The following is a 20,571-nucleotide window of genomic DNA, read 5'->3' on the forward strand; positions in this document are numbered from 1 at the left end:
TCTTTTTCTTTCTTTCTCACTCTCTCTCTCCATCTCTTTCTCTAGCGACAATCATTCATAGGGTGTGAATCTTGTTGTGTGTCTTCCACGAGTCCAGCCCTGTTCAGCCTCTAACCTCCCCTACTTCTCCGCTCCCAAGCAACTGACGCTTGCAGGGATGCGAGGCACTCTCCTTTCTCCCTCATCCTTTCCTTTTCCTACCTCTGCCCCTTTTTCTCTTTTCTCCCTCTCTCTTTCTTTATCGGCAACTTGTGAATAGCAGCCAATCAGGAGCTGAGTCCTCTCTGCCTCAGCCTCCCTGACATCCACAGCAAGAAGCGGTGCACAGCCGGGGAGAGAGAGGGGGGGGGACAGGAAGGGGGAGGAAAAAGAGAGAAAAGATGATAGCCAGTGGGAGGGGGGGGGGCAAGAAAGAGGGAGAGAGGGGGGAATGGAGTTACAGAGCGAGCAAGAGAGTGGAAGAGAGGAAGAGCCAAACACAGTGAGAGAGAGAGAGAGAGAGAGAGAGAGAGAGAGAGAGAGAGAGAGAGAGAGAGAGAGAGAGAGAGAGAGAGAGAGAGAGAGAGAGAGAGAGAGAGAGAGAGAGAGAGAGAGAGAGAGAGGGAGAGAGAGAGATAGAGAGAGAGAGAAAGAGAGAGGGAGGGAGGGAGAGAGAGAGAGAGATAGAGAGCGGGAGAGCGGGAGAGAGAGGCATGCAGGCAGTGCGCTCACACACACAACCACACACGCTTCCAGAAACACTAGCATAGGCAGTGCCGTTGTCAGTCTTGGAATGTAAGCACCGCCGTGAGGAGACAGAATCACCACCACTAAGCTCTACTGAGGAGAGAGAGACACAGTGCCATGCACTCAACATCACAGATGGGGACTAAGCTGTGAACAGTAAAGGTAGGTGCCTGGCAGCTTCTCTCTCTCTGCTTCAGGATTTAGCACTGTTATTCTTTTTTTTTCTGGCTGGTAGACTTTGAGGACTGGTGTGCACCAGAAACAGACACACAGGGTCAGACCCAGAGCATTACAGTATGTCGCATGAAAGGAAGTGGTTTGTTCAAGTTTACAGACGTTCATTCTGAATAGTCTGTTTGAATGTGACAGGACACACCAGAATGAGATCTCTGACAATTCAGCAGGGGCTACATTACAGTTCATGGTTGATTATTTAAAAAAAGTAATCATGTGGGAGAGGTTTCAGGATAGAGTTTAGCATTGAAGGGAATGTGATTCTGCATGTGTGAGATTAGGATGGGGATGCTGTTCGAATATGTGTATTTGTATGTTAGTGGATGACACAGTGAGTCCCTAAGTCTGATAAATTATACAGTAAGCATATTCTTCTATCATGCAATATATTTCAGTCTTTAAAATAGTCATTAGAAACAAAGTGGTAGTGTAAGTGAAATACTGATCATTATTAACATAATCATGCATTGACCAACCTCCTGTTGTCTATTAAAAGTAAAGGAAGACTGATTGGCCATTAGGTACTTTTTTCTTCAGCAAAGTAACCTGTTAATAGGATGAAAACATATTTGAAACCTACAGTAACACGTCTGTTTTCCAAAACCATATAATTTGAATTAGATTGAAGTTCCATGCCACCTGACAGATGTTTGTGTGTGTGTGTACTGTGTGTATGTGCGTGTTTGTGTGTGTGTGGGGTACTGATAGCAAATCTGACCTGTTCTGATGTAGTGGGAGCAGATTTGATGGATAGTCATGCTACAGCTCATATCTCAGGAAGCCACTGGAGAGTCTATCATGGGCTTAGAACAGTGCCATGAGAATGACCCAGGGTTTTTTAGACTGTTTCTCCTCTCTCTCCTCCTCTCACCATGGGTTCTATAGTGCTTTACATACAGACAGGTTTATAGTTACTCCATTGATTTATTAGGGTGCAGCTTGTACCCGGTCATTTGTGTAAGACCATTATTGTTGAACACAAATTAGCTCCTAACATGTTCTCTGAATTATTGTCTGGTATGTAATGACCTTTCAGCATTAGCATATACAATAGCTTCTTTTTTTTCACACACGCACTGGATCTCTCAACAGACTGCAAGGAATCCAAAATACTGCATGTGTCTTTCTGGGGACTTTGTGAAGAATAATAAAAATGAAAAAATAGCTTAATGTGCAACTTGTTAATACTGATTTCAAATACAACTATGAATAAGACACAGTTTATCACAAAACAATTGAGTAGAAAAAAAGAATGAATCATGGAACAAACATGGATGAACAGTTTGTCTTCTGCCTTCATGTCTGCCTGCCTTTCTGCCTGTCTTTCTGTAAATCTGTCCATCTGTGTCTCTCTCCCTGCATGTCTGTATGTTTGTCACTCTACCTGTCCTTAGAATCAACGACTGTCCTCACGTAGACATAAAAATAACTTTCCTGCATGTTTTAGCTTAAGAAAGAAATGCCATAATCCAATCCTTAGAAGAGAAATTGTCATTGTCCTCTGGACCATTTTTTTCGCATTTAGGAAGAGTAAATAGCAGTACAAAATGCTCAATGAGTTCCTGAACATCAGTAAGAACTGTTAAGGTTTGCCAAAGACCTTACCCAAACAGTGCTAGCGATGTTGGAAAGGTCTAGGGCTCCACCAAGTGGACACTTTTACAGGCTTCTTCCGTTTTAACACTGCATCACTGCCCACATGTTACATTTAGACCCTGCGGTGGTCTGTCCATTTCAGTAGGCAATCACTAGAGCTATTCAAGCTGTCATTCACAATACAGCCACTTACCTGTACTTGCAACACACTGCTAAAATGTTTGTGTTTGTAACATATATCAGATTGCTGTGTGTGATTTCTAAATTGGAAGACAATAACTGAGTTCTACTGGTTAACCGTAACCGATGAATTTGTTGAATGATGACTTCAAGCCTGGCTATAATAGCTCAGTAGTTAAAACATCTAACTGCAAAAAGGTTGCAGGTTCAAATCCTCACTCAGGAAGATGCTTTGTATAGAAGTGTCTGCTAACTGAATTAATTGACCTACGTAAATTACATTGAATGTGCGTAAGCTCCAAAGACCTTATCTCCACATTTAGGCAACAACCAGAAACATTTGTGAACATGCATTGGTCATGTTCTATAGTATGTAGAATTTGTAAAAGTGACAGCAGTATATACATATATACAGATAATCCTTCTATTCATCCACTACTGAAAAGTTTTATAAATCTAATTTAAAAAATGTCATTACAAGCAGTCGCTGATCCTTAAAATATAGCTTAACTTGGTTTTGTCTCCGTTGACGAAGATGTCTTTGGTAGGATTAATGCAAACCCAACTTTAGAAATACTTGTAATGATTCTGTCCATTCCCATCTACAGTCTTTTTCTGCATGCCAACCCTTTCAAGCTTTCCGCAATCTAAACTAATCATAAACAACCTTTAATACACTACACACATTTAATTAACTAAATAAGTTGAGATAATTCAGTGTGGGTCTATAGCATCTGGCATGAATTCAGCATGGTGGCTCATCCTTTAATGGACTTTTTGGAAGAGTTCTGAAAAGAGACACTAGCCTAATGCTTAATAAGCATGCTGCATCAAAGATTAATATCCAGAATGCTATTAAAACTCAAGGACAGCCTTGAATGATAATTATAAAATGCAATCACAAGAATCAGCCCAGATTAATTGCAGCCCGCGTTTACCGATTTCCGGAATGCGCTTGTCACACTCACGACAAACCCAAGGCACGCACCATAGTGATAACAGTTCATCATCAGTTTACGGCTTATTGGCACCCAATGAGTTTTCCCTCTTCTCTGCATGTATCCTCTGACTGATGCAAGAGAAGTCCATAGTTTACTCTTTCATTTTGAAACTACACAAAAAGCAACACTTGAGTCTTGTAATAATCACAGCTGTGTTCTCCTGTAGAGCACAGGTTCAGGAATGTACTCATCTCAGATTTCTTTGGTTTTGATTGACTGGTGCTTTTTACTCTCTTAAGTGTCATGAGACACACAACAAGAGTGATGGAAGCACTGACATCCTACTTTTAAAACTCTTGAACATGTATTTGGTTTGCATCATGGGTTGTTATTAATTTGCATATCACTTAACTATATCAATGAAACCATTATACTAATTTGTTTGCAGACAAAAACAGGTCTTTTGTTCATTCAAGTGCCCCAATTGATGATATGATTATTATTTTTTGGATCTTTGAACAGAGAAATGACAAATGTGGCCTGCTTGTAGACTATTCCCCAATGCGATACACAATTAATGCTTGTCAGGATTTTTCTGGCACTGTAACCTTCATACATGGCTCTCACTATACAAAAAGGATGCTAGATATATTAGGATTAACTAATAAATTATGCATGCATGTCCAAATTACCTATCAGACCTAGCCTTGGCGCATTGGGACTCAGTACCTCAATATACCACAGCAACAGAACTGACAACAATACTAAATGGGGATCCTGCAGTAAAGCTTGAAAAGTGCTTGAAAAAAACTTGTGAATCTAGGTGCTTTCTGAAATATAAGATTTTGAAACATTAGATTTGTAAAAAATGTATACAATTGCCTCTACAAGTCATGGAATGTGACACATAAATCTAACAAAGTTTTGTATTTTTTATTCTCAGGATCATTGCAAGATCAAAGACAGGACTACAATGCCTGATATGGTGACATTGCATTCCAGTGTTCAACCAACAATAAGCTTGTTACCATAATTCCTTCGTCATAACCCTGAGTGATTGGATACCATGATAACCAATCAGTTCTTGCTTATTCTGATGCTCTCCTTTATCTGGCCAAATTGGGCCTTGCCTTTTACACCTGGGAATACTGGGAATGTGTTTGGAAGTGCATCTGAAAATGATGGAAGGATACTCCATCGTTCCAAACGAGGATGGATGTGGAATCAATTCTTTCTTCTGGAGGAGTACACAGGAAACGACCATCAATATGTTGGCAAGGTAAAGTTTCAATCACCTGCTTTTGGTTGTTTAAATGCAATCTTGACAATTTAGGGACTGTTGTACTATGCTATATACTTTTGCTACACTTTAAGTTGCTACACTGTTTCAAGAAACCAGAAGAACCGTTCACTGGGGTTTAGACAGGTATGCTCTTAAACCATAATGCACCTAACCAGGCTTTTTATTGTTTGAAAATGTTTGAAGATCTTGTGAAAACGACTGCAGGCTACACATCCTACTATAGCAAGACTCGTGAAAAGTGTTAATCAGTGTTATCAGTTCTTAATCTAGGGAACCTTTAACTCAGAGTCTATTGTCAATGTCAAATAGGTTATTGTTTGTAAAATTATTAAGGGGGCCTCAGTAGATAGCCTACCAAGAAAGAATGTCTGTCGGTTGTGTAAAGGCTTTTTTGGAGTTGGTTTATTACTTTCAGAAATCTTTTCAGCCATTGCCTTGGGACATCTATCACTGGCCTGACTCTAACTCATTAGTATGCATCAATTGTATGTTTCGTTATAACATTTTTGAGTTTTCACATTCTTCTTCACCCAGAGACATATACATGCACATTTAATCATGTTGATTGATCACGAAGTTTGCCCTTCAATAATGTGTGATATCAAGACCTAATTAGACTCAATAAAAGCTGGTATTGATATGCAGGCAACTTATCCTCAAGACAACACCTGTAGCTCAAGAATGTGTCTCCTCCTCACTACTAATTGGTCCAATGAGTTTCTCATCCAAACTACAAGGCAGCAAACACAACGTAACCACTGATCCAGTCATTGCACCCGGGGCTTATGAGTCTACCCTTTCATGGCTTTTCCTCACTGAGGCCTGTGTTAGCCCGACAGAGCCCTGATAAGAATCACGGAAGAGGAAATATTTTCCTGTGCTGTAACCCCTTCAGATCAGAGGAGCCTCTGTCAAGTCACCAGTGCTGCGATAGCACATGGAGACAGATGCGATGGAGAAAGCCGCCGTTATCATCCTGAGGGAGGGAAATGAGGTGACTGCCGACAGCCAATTTTCCCAGAGGAAGCTGGCTTTCATCGCACGCCTCAATCCTGGGAGTAAACAAGTGTCATGTGCAGGGTTGAGTATGGGGATATGACAACTTGCTTGGCAGGAAGCATCATACTGATGCGTTGAAGAGAACAGAACACCTAAAAGAGATGGAGAGAGGGGGAGACAATAAATCAATCAAACAGGCCAATGAAATTCACCTCATTGTCTTATGCGATGAGACGACAAAGCAAGCCTGACTATAAAGAGGCTGCCCATTGATGTGTCAGTGACTGCTGCATGCTGGCTTTCTTCCTGGCCCTTTGATGGTCTTTGGCACGCAAGTTCTCTGGCATGACAGCATCACATTCGCCAGCTCTCCACTCACCCAGTGTCCAATATCACTCACTATTAAACTGCCAGTAAGACATGAGGCCTCAATAAATAATAGAGGGAGGGGGAAGAGATGCCCGCATGCTGTTTTACAGAGGAAGCTGTGGCGATCCGTATCAGTAATTCCATCAGTTTCAATCAAGTGTTGTGTGTGAAGAGTGCTAAAAAGCCTGTACTGTCAGAGAGGCACTTACAGGCCCAGCACAAAGCCATCAAAGACCTTGATGGCCTTTGTCGTAAGGAGCATTTAATGGCCTTTGCAGAAGCACTGTGGGCGGGCTTGTTTATTTCACATTTAATCAAGACCACCTCCAGTCTACCTGCAATATCCCTGTCTGACTTGAACTTTATGTCTCACAATAACCATTATCAATCTTAAAAGGGTGACATGAAAAATATCTGCTTATTCTGCGGTATTTGTACTCTTTTTCAAGCAACTTTTATTACTACTATACTGTAAACTTGCAAAACCTCACGCAAAAAGAGGGATGTGTAAAGTACATTACTGTGTTAAGATTTTAAAAAGCTTTCATAAATGTTCTAGATGTTCATGGAGTATAAAGATTGTACATTTTAATGCATTGGCAATAACAAAAATGCACTCACACATGGTCAAATTATACATGTCTGATTGAGAGACACCTTTAGTATCTGGCATTGTCTTCACATTATGTAGCTATTTTTCTGGAAGTTGATGATTCATTGTCAGTTATAGCAGATATTTGTATATCTTATGGCCCATAGGACATGTAATTGTCTTAAGTGTATTGGTTGATATGGTGGCTCTAGTTTCATAGTTACTAATAAACATCATCCAATTAATCAAGCCTGTGTAGTGACAAAATGTTACCTGAATCGAAACTGTTAGCCTGGTATTTGTTGCCTGACCTGCAGAACTGCATATGTTGGGTCAGGGTAAACGTTTGAGACAGTTCTATGAAAACCAAGTCTTGATGTGTGTTCTTGTGCTGTTACTTTGTTCACATTCTGTTTGTGAGGCAAAGGAAAAGAGAAGAGTAGGAAGCAGATTGGGTAAGAAAGGAGGAAAGAGGGAAAGAGAGACAGAGAAACTATAATGGTTCTGTATCCAATTTGGGTTATATTTTCCTATCTCTGCTCTGCAGCACTATGCAATGCCACAGACCTGACAAGAATTGCCAATGAGTTTGCTGCTTTACTGACTGTTCCTCTGTGTTTGTGCTAGGAGATTTGACTCCTCAAGGTTCTCCTCTGTCAAAGGCTTCGTTTGTGATGCAAGGAGAGCTACCAAATCTTAAATAAAAACAGTTTCACTGACCAACACATTCTCACTTTTTACATAAATACATTATATTTTGGAAAACACAATGACAACTTTACAGCACAGTTTTTGAATTCTGTTTTTCAATAATACATTTATGTTGCACCCTAACACACCCTATGTTCTATGTTGAGCCGTACGTACTGTCTTCGCTTGGTGTTCAACTACACCAGCCTGTCTATGGGGAGTCATATGTGCATATGTTTATATACAACATATTGGAGCTTGGTCATCTGCATGCTGTATTAGACACAAGAACAAGGAGTGCTTCTGGGGTAGATTGCTAGTTTGCGACATTACCTTTTTGCTTAAACTAATCTCACACCTTAACCTCTATAACCTGGGCTCAAGGATGTACAGTACATGGTTGAATTGTTGAGTAAAGAAAACAAATATAAACTCTCATACACATCAAAAACGGAAGTACCAACTTCACTTTAAACTCAGAAATGAATGACAGACAGAACGTCCCTGTCTGGAGACTCACAGGCCAATTTGACCCCTAACGGCACCATAGGTAGGGAAAAATGGCTTGACGCTTCTTGTGTTAGTGGAGGGTTAATGGAGGGTATGGTCAACTTCATAATATGCTGGGTAGACAATCTGATCAGGCATTAGGTTGACATACAAAGTTGGTGTACAGAATATAGAGTTTAGGTTAGAAAGGTTAGGTTGTCTAAGTACTGCCCAACTCCAATTAGCATATTTGTTGCTGCCTTTGACAGTTTGGCTATTTGTTCTACCCTATCACTTTATTGTTCATCGGATGAAGGAAAATCCAACTAAACAACATTTATGAGAGGAAACTGTATAGTAAAATAATAAATGATTAGAGGTAAAATATTTAGATAAAATACTTTAAACTATGTGTGTATTACTGTAATTTTATACTGTGGTATATCACAAATCCTTTCGAAAACAGGTAAGTCACATCTAATTAGAAGCATTTCTTGAATATTTAAATTGCCTAAAGTAAGTGTGATATCAACAACATGTGGCCAAATGTGTAATTTGATCATATAGAATACAAATTATTTTTGTTTATGCCTGAGGAAATGTAGAAGTATCAAAGTAGGCCTCTTATGCTTAGATGCTTAATAAGGGAGTCAGGTGGCTGAGTGGTTAGAGAATCAGGCTAGTAATCAGAAGGTCGCTGGTTCGATTCCCGGTCGTGCAAAATGACGTTGTGTCCTTGGGCAAGGCACTTCACCCTACTTGCCTCGGGGAGAATGTCCCTGTACTTACTGTAAGTCGCTCTGGATAAGAGCATCTGCTAAATTACTAAATGTAAATGTAATAATAATTTACATGTAAAATATCCTAAAAAGTTGCAAAATGTTTTAAGAATAACATTCTGTCACATTCAACTGAAAGACACACAGACTTTTTTATTAACCAAATTATAGTTGCATTTATAACCAAATTATAGTTGCATCCATACAGGTTGGCTATGCATATTTGCTTTATTTGCTTTGATGATCTCAATTTTCAGATTGAGGAAAATAATTAGTTTTCTCTCAGTATGTTGATATTAATATTCATAAGTAATTGAAGTACATTTAGAGTCCTGCTCTCCCTGTCATTCAGAATGTGAGCCCATGAGATATGACTCCAAATATATCTACTGACACACAGTACATTAATACGTTTCAAGCCAGTGTCTGCAGCGTTTTGCATATATTACTATTCCATGACAGTCATACATTACTTCAAGAATAAAATAGGTCATGTATGTATGTATAAATAGTGTGTGTAAGAACAGTGTGAGACACTGTTTGACATATATATGTACGTATATAACATTGTTTCACACTGTTCTTACACACGACCACAGTCATGGTGTTTTTTGAGAATCATGAGTAATTTATCTTTTCCCTAAGAAATCATCCGCACAGAGTAATTATTTTGATTAGATTGGACATCTTGTTAAAGAAATAGATACTTGAAAAGGCAGAAGAAGCATTGCAATCAGTTTGATAGAAGGACAAGCTTTTTGAAGCATGCAATCATGTTGCTAAGAAACAGGTGGTTTTAAATAATTCAGGTTTTCTGTAAAAATGGGAGTCCAACCGATAGCATGACAAAGCCAACACAACCATATGATTGTGAAAAGTATAAAACACAAATAAAAATATGATAAAGGATTTTGAATGAACCCTTGAAGTGTTCACATTTTTTACTTTGACTCATTCAGCTTTGATCTTTATGTCTAACCAATACTCTCAAATCCACAGCTACACTCCAACATGGACAAAGGGGATGGTAACATCAGGTATATTCTTACCGGAGACGGGGCAGGCTCTTTGTTTCTGATCGACGAGAAGTCAGGGGACATCCATGCCACCAAGAGGCTGGACAGGGAGGAGAAGGCCATGTACACACTTCATGCCAAGGTCGTGGATCGAATCACAAACATTGATTTGGAACCTGACACGGAATTTAACATTAAAATACATGACATCAATGACAACGAGCCAAAATTTGCCAAGGAAATCTACTTTGCAAATGTTGCTGAAATGTCAGATGTTGGTAAGTAGAGGATCATTTTACAATGCTTGGATCCCAAAAAACAAACTAATAGTACTGCAGACCTTGACTTTCAAAACTTGATATGTATGAGTGATGATCTTTAAAAACTAACTATGCTGAACCGGCTGAAAGACTAGGATATTGAAGTTGTGTCACTTTTGTATGAGTGCGGAATTGTTAAATCAGAGTTATTAATTCTGAAGCCCCTACAAGTATTTTTGTGTGCAATACTGTAAGTATTGACCTTTTCAATGCTGACACTGTTGTTGTTCTACAATGTTAATTCGACATGTACATTCAATCATCTTTAGTGAATTGTGATGCATTTTTGGAAGCCATTCTCAACATTTTAGATTTGGCTTCTTGCCCTCTTCTTCAATTGATATTAATTGTATGTAATAGTTCAATGAATATTGCAAAGTGTTGTTGACCTGATCAGAAAACTGCCATAGCTCAGATGGATGTAAGCATTTGAAGATGTTCATGGTCAAATACAGTATATCATGTTAAAATGTTGCCACAAAGTGACTAGCCATGCAGGATGTACCTGTTTGTTTTCCAAACACAATGTGTAAACTCATGTACAGTACACTCTGCCTTCATGCTGTTCATCCATCATCAAGGCAGATAGCAATGTCGTGGGATATGTCATGTTTGAGGATGGCAGCTGTAAATTGCTATGAAATAGGCCCTGCCAAAAGATACAGTAGGTCACGGTCACCACACAAGTAACAAATAGCCTATGTGTTGAGCATGAAAAAACAGTTTAATCAAAGCATTCAACTATGAAATGTCCACTGCACCCCTTTTCTGTAATCAATTCAGGGTGTAAACACAACAGATGTTCTGGCTCTCATTAGTATGCTTGAAGACAGTCAAAACCCAGCCAGGACATTGCAGAGGTCTCCCGAATGCCAAGGGCATGCCTTTGCATGGCTGCACAGGCAACGTCTGGCTGAAGCACACCAAACATCTACATTGTATTTCTACTAGTGGTATACAATGCTCCTAAAGCACAGTATACCGGTATTTACATTTCTACCCATTACTTACTTTTGTTTCACTTGCAGCTCTCTAACATATTTTTGGAGATGGAAACACTGAGGTCTTCATTACAAAGCTGTTTGAAACAGTCTCCAGTCAACACAGATGTGAAGCCTACCCTTGAACTACTGTTGTTCAGTGGTTGCTTGGATATTATTATACATAGCATCTTACCTTCTGTTCATCCACAGGGACATATGTTGTACAAGTCACTGCTACCGATGCTGATGACCAAACCTACGGGAACAGTGCCAAGCTGGTGTATAGCATTCTGCAAGGACAGCCGTATTTCTCTGTGGATTCTGACAATGGTAAGTAATCCAAAGGTAATGGGCCTGCAAGCACTTCTGTTTCTGTCAGTTCTGTGTATGTATTATCCCCTACTTCACTCTGCAAATAGAAGCCTTGCAGTGCTGAATGTACTGGGTTTGTTCTTCAATTTGAGATGGCTTACTCAGTCTTGTTGATGGGGTGGATATTTGTATTTTGGTGTATTTTGGTTTCAGATGGTTTAGTATATGAGTTAGATTAAATATAAAATAAATATTCCCCATGCAATGATGCAACATAAAAACGCACCGACAAAATCTGATCTGTGAGATAAACACATAAACTCACAGTTTAGGAAATATCAATAATTAAATATTTTGCTTCTATCAAGGCACTATTCGGACAGCTTTACCTGGTATGGATAGAGAGGTGAAGGAGAACTACCAGGTGGTGATCCAGGCCAAGGACATGGCTGGACAGATGGGTGGGCTCTCAGGGACCACCACAGTCAGCATCACCCTTTCAGACGTCAACGACAGCCCTCCTCGATTTGCTAACCGTGAGACCTCGTTCTTATTTATTTTGTAATGGCTACTAAAGGCATCTACAGTACTACTACTCGACTGTTTATAACTTGCATTAATTTAGTACTCAATCAGTCTATAAAGAAAATGTTAGAAATAAGACCTATCCTTTTTAATGAAGTCCCAAAACCAATGTCAAAACAAATGTTGGACAAAAATTGCCATAAAAGCAACAGCAGTTCACTGAAGCAAAAATTCTCTCAAACGACCCAATACTTAAAGCTTGGTTTGTCTCCAAAGAGGTGGAGGAACTAACATACTGAATAAACAAAGATACTCAGACAGTACCCCATGGCACAACAACTCTGGATTTGAACGTTTTCTTTTCCGCTTGTTTTCCTTAGACACATTCCGTCTCACCACTTTGGAGTCGGCTGAAATTGGAGGAGCTATAGGTCGCATCAAAGCGGACGATGCCGACGTGGGCCAGAATGCTGAGATGGAGTACAGCATTGTTGGTGGAGATGGACAAGAAATGTTTAGGATTGTCACCGACCAAGCAACACAGGAAGGCATTATTACAGTTAAAAAGGTAAACCTTTACGTTCGTCATCCAGTTGGATTTTAAGAGAGACCCCTCACTTTTTCCCGAGTGATGTCAGCATCCTGAGATTGCACTTTTTTTCTGAAGAGCTGTTATTTTCAGAATTAGACTCATTCTGTATCATTATCTCTGTGAAAGTGGCTTAATTATTTTCAATGTCAAGAGCTCCTTATTGCTCCTTGGATTTCGTGAAAGAATCTGAAAGACTATTGAAATCCAGCTTTAGCTTCTCTCCTCAGAGCCAGGTCAGTCTTTTCAGTTCCTTAGCCAATTATGCAAATAGCTGAACTTCAATGAACAGAAAGAGATACTGTACTCTATAGGTTCAGACTGAGATTATAAGGGACACCCTGATATCATTCCTTTTATGTACAAAGGTGTATTGGATGAAGTACTTTGACTTGCAAGTTAATAAATCTAGATACTCCGCAGAGTGAACACGATAATGTAGTGTTGGAAATAGGCAAGAGCTCTCTTTAGCACTCTCACAAAGGTGCTGGTGATATGAGGATTCTTCTCTTGAAGCGGGCTCACAATTCAGCATACAGTATTATAGATGGAAAGTTTGAAAGTTTGAAAAAGATATCTTGCTATTTCTAAAGAGCAGAACTTTACATCACAGTGTTGCATCTGTTTGGCATGATGTGAAATTCAAGCAAAGATTAAAAAAACAACAACATAAAAACAATATGTTATCTTCATTTCTGTCTCACAACATCAGCAACTGGATTACGAGACCAAGAGGATGTATGTGTTCAAAGTGGAGGTAAAGAACACTTATCTAGACTCACGGTTCATCCACGGGCTGCGCTTCAAAGACGACGCCACGGTACGGGTGACAGTGGAGGATGTGGATGAGTCTCCAGTGTTCAGCAGGAATCCTTACATCCTGGACGTGCATGAGGATACGGCAGCAGGCAGCTTTGTAGGGGTGGTGTCTGCCAGAGACCCTGACGCAGACAACAACCAAGTCAAGTGAGTTACCCAAGACCCAAACAGAACAGGTCAGGTTCAGCAAGTCAAGTGAGTTACCCAAGACCCAAACATAACAGGTCAGGTTCAGCAAGTCAAGTGAGTTACCCAAGACTGAAACAGAACAGGTCAGGTTCAGCAAGTCTTAATTCTGATGGCGTACTGCTCTATTGAAATGTGCTCAGTACAAATCAACAGTAATGCCTTCACTCATGACACCTCTTGTAGCTGTACGGCAGAAGGGTCTTGCGTGTCATCTTTGCACATCTAGTTAGTTAGGGTTAGGGTTGTATTACCTTACAATACTACATCGAAGATGAGCGATAAGGAAGCAATTAAGAGTGATTTATTTGTTGACTAATTATTGAAAGACATTTCCTTGAGTTGAAGGTTCAGGCAATGATGTGATTGCTGTAATTACAATTGTTCATGACCCAAACCCATTGTTCCAGCACCAATTTGTCATGATAAAGAAGCAAATGGAAACAACAGGAAAACTATCCGCCTGTTCACAATTCAAAGTCTCCTCTTATCACTGCTTTTTTGGGTGGAAATGTGTCCGCTTGGCTAAATCTAATCCATCAGTGTAGCCGTGTGTCAGTGTGAGGAAGGAAGAAAAAGCAAATTATTCATGGTCCCTCCTGGTGATTTCCCAGTGGAAGATGGCGGTCCTGTGAAGTGAATACAGACACTGTTTATTTCCCAGAATTATGTAAGCCTGGCGAGCAGCAGCACAAAGTCAAAGTGAAAGGAGTCTAATTTGCTCTATCGATTCACACGGCTCTGCTCTGCCATTCCACACATATGGCGCCTGTCTGTCTCCAACATGAAGATATGCCATTCTCTGTTCAGGCCGCATGCAGTATTGTGTTCCATATTCAAATGTCAGTGGAATATGTAAGTTGACAATGATAAATGACAGAGCAGTATGAAGGACGTGATATTTCCCGACAAAGCAAAGATGCATGCTTTTAGATCCAATGCTTGAGACATACAAATGTAATTTGTCCTGTATAGTCTTTCAGTGTAATGATATCACAAACCACTCGAGAAAACAGAGTAGTAAGACAGAGAGGGATGTTTTGAGATTTCAAAATGTAGAGATATCTTTGGAATCTATGTATGTCTTTCAAAAAGGTTTTTCCTTTCTGTTTGCAGGTACTCTATAGACCGCCATACAGATCTGGAGAGACTCTTCAACATAGATTCTATCAATGGCACCATTACAACACTGAAAGGACTGGATAGAGAAATGTCCAAATGGCATAATATATCTGTGGTTGCAACGGAAATCAGTGAGTTTATTCTTCTTCTTTTATGAACTTTACTTTGACAACAATCTTACAATAACAATCTGATTGTTGTCTGTTTACCAATATATGTTTAATCACTGTCCAGATAATCCTCGCCAGACCACTCGAGTCCCAGTTTTCATCAAGGTCTTGGACGTCAATGACAATGCACCTGAATTTGCCAAATCATTTGACACGTTAATCTGTGAGAATGTCAAAGCAGGACAGGTTGGTTTAAGATGTTTGTTCATGAAATAGGATAGGGGTTATTGAACATTACACATTGATTGAAACCAGCAGTCTACCAATAGCACAATAATGCAAAAGTTAAGTATTAGTATTTAAGCCTCAAGACGTATGTCTCCTCATTGTTCTGTTGCTTTTCTGTGTGCAAGGCTGAACGAAAAAAAATATTATATGCATATTTACCTCTATCACCAGATTATTCAGATGATAAGTGCAGTGGACTCCGACGAACCCCTTGTTGGACATAAATTTGCATTCAGTTTAAGCATCCCTAATCCAAACTTCACAATTGTTGACAAAGAAGGTAAGCCACTTCTTTGACACTTTACTGTAGGTTGTACAGTTATCTCAATTAGAGGGAAATTATTACAAATCACTTTGGGTTTACATTAAATCTGTTATCTACCAGAGAGAACACTCACTTTGAGACAACATGAGTACTGCATGTCTTTAATTCATCTTTCATGATAAAAACATGACTTGATTGGGACAGTGATTGATATGGGATGTGAGTGTTCACTAAACAAGACAAAAGTAAAGTTTACTTGGTAATGCTGTTCAGGACAGAACTTTCCCTGAGTTGCTAACATTTTTACTCTGCCCCAGACAACACGGCAGCCATTTTGACACGCAAGGGAGGCTTCCGGCGGCGAGAGATGAGCGAGTACTACCTGCCGGTGGTGATCTCAGACAACCACTACCCCATCCAGAGCAGCACCAGCACTCTGATCGTCAGCATCTGTGCATGCGACAGCAAAGGCAACAAGCAATCATGCAACTCGGAGGTGCTGCCATTCTCTGACGGCCTCACCACCGGAGCCCTGGTAGCCATCTTGCTCTGTGTCATCATCCTCTTGAGTGAGTAGTAATCCTGACTGCCGCTGAAATGTCGGAGTCTTTTGTATATTCACTCTCACATGCAGTTTCTGGTACATGGCAAACTGATCCATCCGAATTATGAGTTTTTGAGTTTTGTTCAGCTGTCATTTTCTTCCACTATTTCAGATTCCTTTGTAACTAAATTGGAGAGACGGCCAGGTCCTCAGTTAACTCTGCTGTTCAGAAATGCTATGACTATCTACACTGGTCTTGTTTTATAAAACACATGAAAATAGGACCCCTCAATAGGATATTGCTTTACATATTCCTTGTTTACATACCTGGAACCCACCCCCCCAAAAAAAAAAAATATAATAATAAAATACAAATAAATGGTGTAGTGGATGAAAGCTGCTTTCATTAGTGGATAAATCCACTTGACAAAAAGGTCTTTGTGTGTTTTCCTGCTAAAGTAGGTCGAATGCTATTTCCTGACATCTTAAAGCACCACTTCAACCCCCTTTGTGAGCTAATGCAGTATGTAAAAGCACACAGACCAAAACAGCATGGTACATTTTACATTTCCTCAGCAAAAAGCAAAAATATGTTAGTGCATATTTTCAATGGCACATCAATAAATAATGCTTTTCAACAATCGTTGAACCTCTTGTGACCATGCACAACCTCGCCCCTGTCTGATCATCATACATCTCACTTTGCATGATGATGCCATTCATTTACAGTATACCACAGAGTCATCATACTGACCTAGTGGCAATAATGATACCCCTGAAAGTGTGTGGTTGGCTCTTTGTGTGTGTGTGTGTGTGTGTGGGTGGTGGAGGGTTTTCACACAATGTACAATCCTTAACACAACATTCAATCTGATCATCCTTTAACAAGTCCTTGTTTCCTGGTTACCATCTGCCTATAATCATGCTAACAATCTAATCCAACCATAACTGATCCGGTGCTGGCAAATTAAGTATTGACATCCTCACCCCCCCTTGCCTGTCCCCTCTCAGTTGTCTGGTGCTGGAGAAATCTGCTCACGCAGATTGAGTGTGCTGAAGGTTGAACCCCATGCTCGCCTCTTGAGCGAAATATCATGACATCTGCTCATTATCCAACGCTCTTCTCGCTTGAACCCCTCTGACAGACTGTCTCAGTCTGTCTCATTCACCTCCACTCGCCTCCAACAGGCTGGGCACTGAGCTGGAACGTCTCCTCACCGCTCCACTCCTCTCCTCCTCCTCCTCCTTCTCCTCCACCTCCTCCACTTCATCGAAGGAATTCCACGCCTTGCCCTCTCCACAGTAGGGGCCGGTCCGAAAAATAGTCTCCTTCCCACAGAGAGAGCTTTGTAATTAACACCTGGGTGGGAGACAGGCAGAGCACTACAACAGCACCCGCTGAGAAAGACGGGGGGCCCGGGAGAGGCTGTTGAGGAGTAGGGAGGCGGGGTGTTGTAGCCTGTGCCAAACGTGGAGAAGAGGGATGGCTGCTGCCCGTTTTTTTTAAGTGATACAAGACTCTCCCACATACGAATGTAGTCTCTGGTGTTGAGTTCTGCTTGTGATGTGACCTCTGATTAAAACGGCCAATCGTCTTGCTGGACACTTAAGGAGAATAGGCATAATGAGACGTTTAATTGTGTGCTAGGGTATAGCGGAACTTTAACACAGTTTTTTCGAGCGACATGACTGTTGCGAAGTGACACTGCAGTGAATGAAGAAATGTGGAGCGGTTTTCTCCTCTGAATGTTTTACATCAGGAAGTGTGCCCCAAAGGCAATGCTGTGGAGCTATTTGTAATGGCAAATGTTGCTTTTACTCCTATGTGCTCTAGGGATAACACTTGTTTCTAAGCACACATCTATGTTGTCTCATAGCAAGCCTTCCCTCCCCTCTTCTTTCTACCATTTTCTCATTCTCCCTTTCTCTCTCTTTCCCTTCTCTCTCTTGTATGTTTCTGTAGTGATCGTGGTGCTGTTTGCCTCCCTGAAGAGGCAGAGGAAGAAGGAGCCTCTGATCATCTCCAAAGAGGACGTAAGAGACAACGTCGTCAGCTATAACGATGAAGGGGGCGGAGAGGAGGACACTCAGGCCTTCGACATCGGCACGCTGCGCAACCCGGAGGTGATGGATGCTAACAAGCTGCGCAGGGACATCATCCCTGAGATGCTGTTTCCATTTCGGAGGACATCACCTATAAAAGATAACACAGACGTCAGAGACTTCATTAACGGTCGGCTCCAGGAGAACGACTCCGATCCCACTGCGCCACCTTACGACTCCCTTGCCACCTACGCATATGAAGGGAGCGGGTCGCTGGCCGAGTCCCTCAGCTCGCTGGAGTCTTCTGCCACCGAGGGCGACCAGGAGTATGATTATCTCACCAACTGGGGACCGCCGTTCAAAAAACTGGCCGAAATGTATATCGGGAAGGACTCGTAGAGAGCGACTTGTGTCAAAGGTCGCAATATCGCACTTCTCTCGCGTGCACACACACATACTCCCTTCAAGCCATCGATGTGGATGATAAAGTAGATAGAAAAACATTATCTCATAACTGTTGACAGCTCTCACAGTTTTACTGTTTTATGGTCCTTATCAGTAAAGATGCCTTTGAACTTTAGGAAATTTGTGTGACCAATGGTGTGGACAATGTGTTTTGTAATTGGGGAGACCGATAGTAGTATTGTATACTATTAATGTTTATTGAGAGGGACAATTAACAAAAAAATAGCTTTTTCTGGCAAAATAAATAAAAAAAATATGTACATGTATGAACTGTTTTTAATGATCGACCATCATTTATTCTATTTGCTATCTTTGTTTGACAAACATTGTTCATGTGAATGGTTGGTGAGGTAAATTGTCAAACTGTGGATTCATTTAATCATAATAGGCGTAAAATGTAATGAGGACTGTACATTGTAGGATTTGTCATACACTGAATTCTCACTGTTTGGATGCCATGTCATATTGTTTTATATTTATATTTTTATACTTATTTTATTAATAAAGTTTCGAGAGAAAACAAACCCGTAAACATGTTGGTGTATGTCTGAAACTGCATCTTAAATGTGTATTAAGTAGCTCTTTTAGAAACACTTTACACTATGGTTTCATTAAATTACATGGCAATAGCCTACCTATAACAACATAGCAGTTATACCTAATTTCGGTTGGATGGTCTGATATATTTTACAGGTGAAAGTTGTTATGGGAGAGGATGGTCTTTCCAAGGGTAAGTGGATATTTACATGTATGTTGTTTTGGAACACAGCCTTACCCCTTACACCCTTCCCCCACACTTTCTACACTTTTGTAATGACCTACACTGCCATCTGTTATTTCAGTTAGTTACATAGGAATTCCAATGTCTGACAATTACCTACCTATTAAATACCTATACAAAACATAAATTTTTTGACTTTAAGTATTGCATGGGTAGTCAATGTTGCATTGTGACCGTAATGTAAAGGCTTACAGTTTTTTATATAATCCTTCTATAATAAGTCTTCATTCCAATTGAAGTGAAATGCCGCATTGAAATGCCATATTTTTTGGAGATATCAATGATTTATTTCTTAACTTAATCTCCATGGGACCAGCAATGGAAAGCTCTGGGAGTAAAAATGTGAATCTTTCGTATTAGCCTATCCTCTTCAAACAGGCTTACCCCTCATACCAAACACTACAGTATCTGTTCTGCTGAACCATTGCATGCAACCTTATCCCTGAGCCTGACCTATTACTTATCTATGAAGGGAATACATATGATTATTGGCAAATGTTGAGCAATCTTAAGAAGTGTCACGCTTTGTCTGAAGAAAAAACATATTCTTACAAAAGAGAAACAAAACAAGACAAGCTAACCTTGAAACATCTAATTTTCCTCATTTTTTGTTGGGAGAAAAAAAGAGCATTGTCCATTTGACTGATATCTAATCAGGAATCAGCTTGGGGTGATGGAACAGGCATGATCAAGCTGTGACTCCAGAGAAGGAAGATAAGAATAGAGTGCTGCGTTCTACCATTCAACTTTCCTCTGACAGATACTCTGCCCACCACATAGATACTTTCGTTTGTTCATTTTTTTTTTATAATCGACACTGCTTAACCATTTAATGGTGTATTTATAAAGTATTCACAAGAAACGCCTATCTTTTAAATGCATATATTTAAATGTAGTTACCGAGTTATATGTTTATAGATATAGTAGATGACTGAAATCAAATTCAATCTTGCCAATGCAGAACACTCTTTGAAACAACATTGAAAATCAAGGACAGAATCATGAAATAAATCTCCTCCCATAGCAGCCCAATCTAAACTATGATGATTATTAGTTTTAGTACAACTGTAAATGCTCATTCAGTCTGAGAACTTGTTAACAATTAATGGCATGTTCAGATATTGTATCCAATTGTTTCTTGTTCTTTGAAAATTTATGTACCACTTAGTATAGCATTAGAATTAAAAACTGCTTTACAGCAATTGATTTCAAACATTGAAATGCCTTTTCTGTTTCCTTTGTATATAAGAAAACTCTATATACATGTGCAGAAGACTGAGAAGAACAATGTGAACTACCAAATAT

At 40.0% G+C, this 20,571-nt stretch overlaps 1 protein-coding gene across 1 annotated transcript; it reads left to right on the plus strand.

The window, feature by feature from the left end:
- Positions 1–686: 686 nt before the first annotated feature.
- Positions 687–19,126, plus strand: cdh10a (cadherin 10, type 2a (T2-cadherin)). Its single transcript, XM_062479897.1, has 12 exons — positions 687–888; positions 4,621–4,956; positions 9,898–10,192; positions 11,428–11,547; positions 11,898–12,065; positions 12,435–12,622; positions 13,356–13,609; positions 14,765–14,901; positions 15,005–15,126; positions 15,340–15,448; positions 15,751–16,002; positions 17,941–19,126. The coding sequence occupies exons 2-12, from the start codon at positions 4,744–4,746 to the stop codon at positions 18,417–18,419; spliced, it is 2,337 nt and encodes a 778-aa protein (XP_062335881.1). The 5' UTR covers positions 687–888; positions 4,621–4,743; the 3' UTR covers positions 18,420–19,126.
- The last annotated feature ends 1,445 nt before the right edge of the window (positions 19,127–20,571 follow it).

Source organism: Osmerus eperlanus, chromosome 15 (assembly GCF_963692335.1).
Source record: "Osmerus eperlanus chromosome 15, fOsmEpe2.1, whole genome shotgun sequence".
NCBI classification, from domain to species: Eukaryota; Metazoa; Chordata; class Actinopteri; order Osmeriformes; family Osmeridae; genus Osmerus; species Osmerus eperlanus.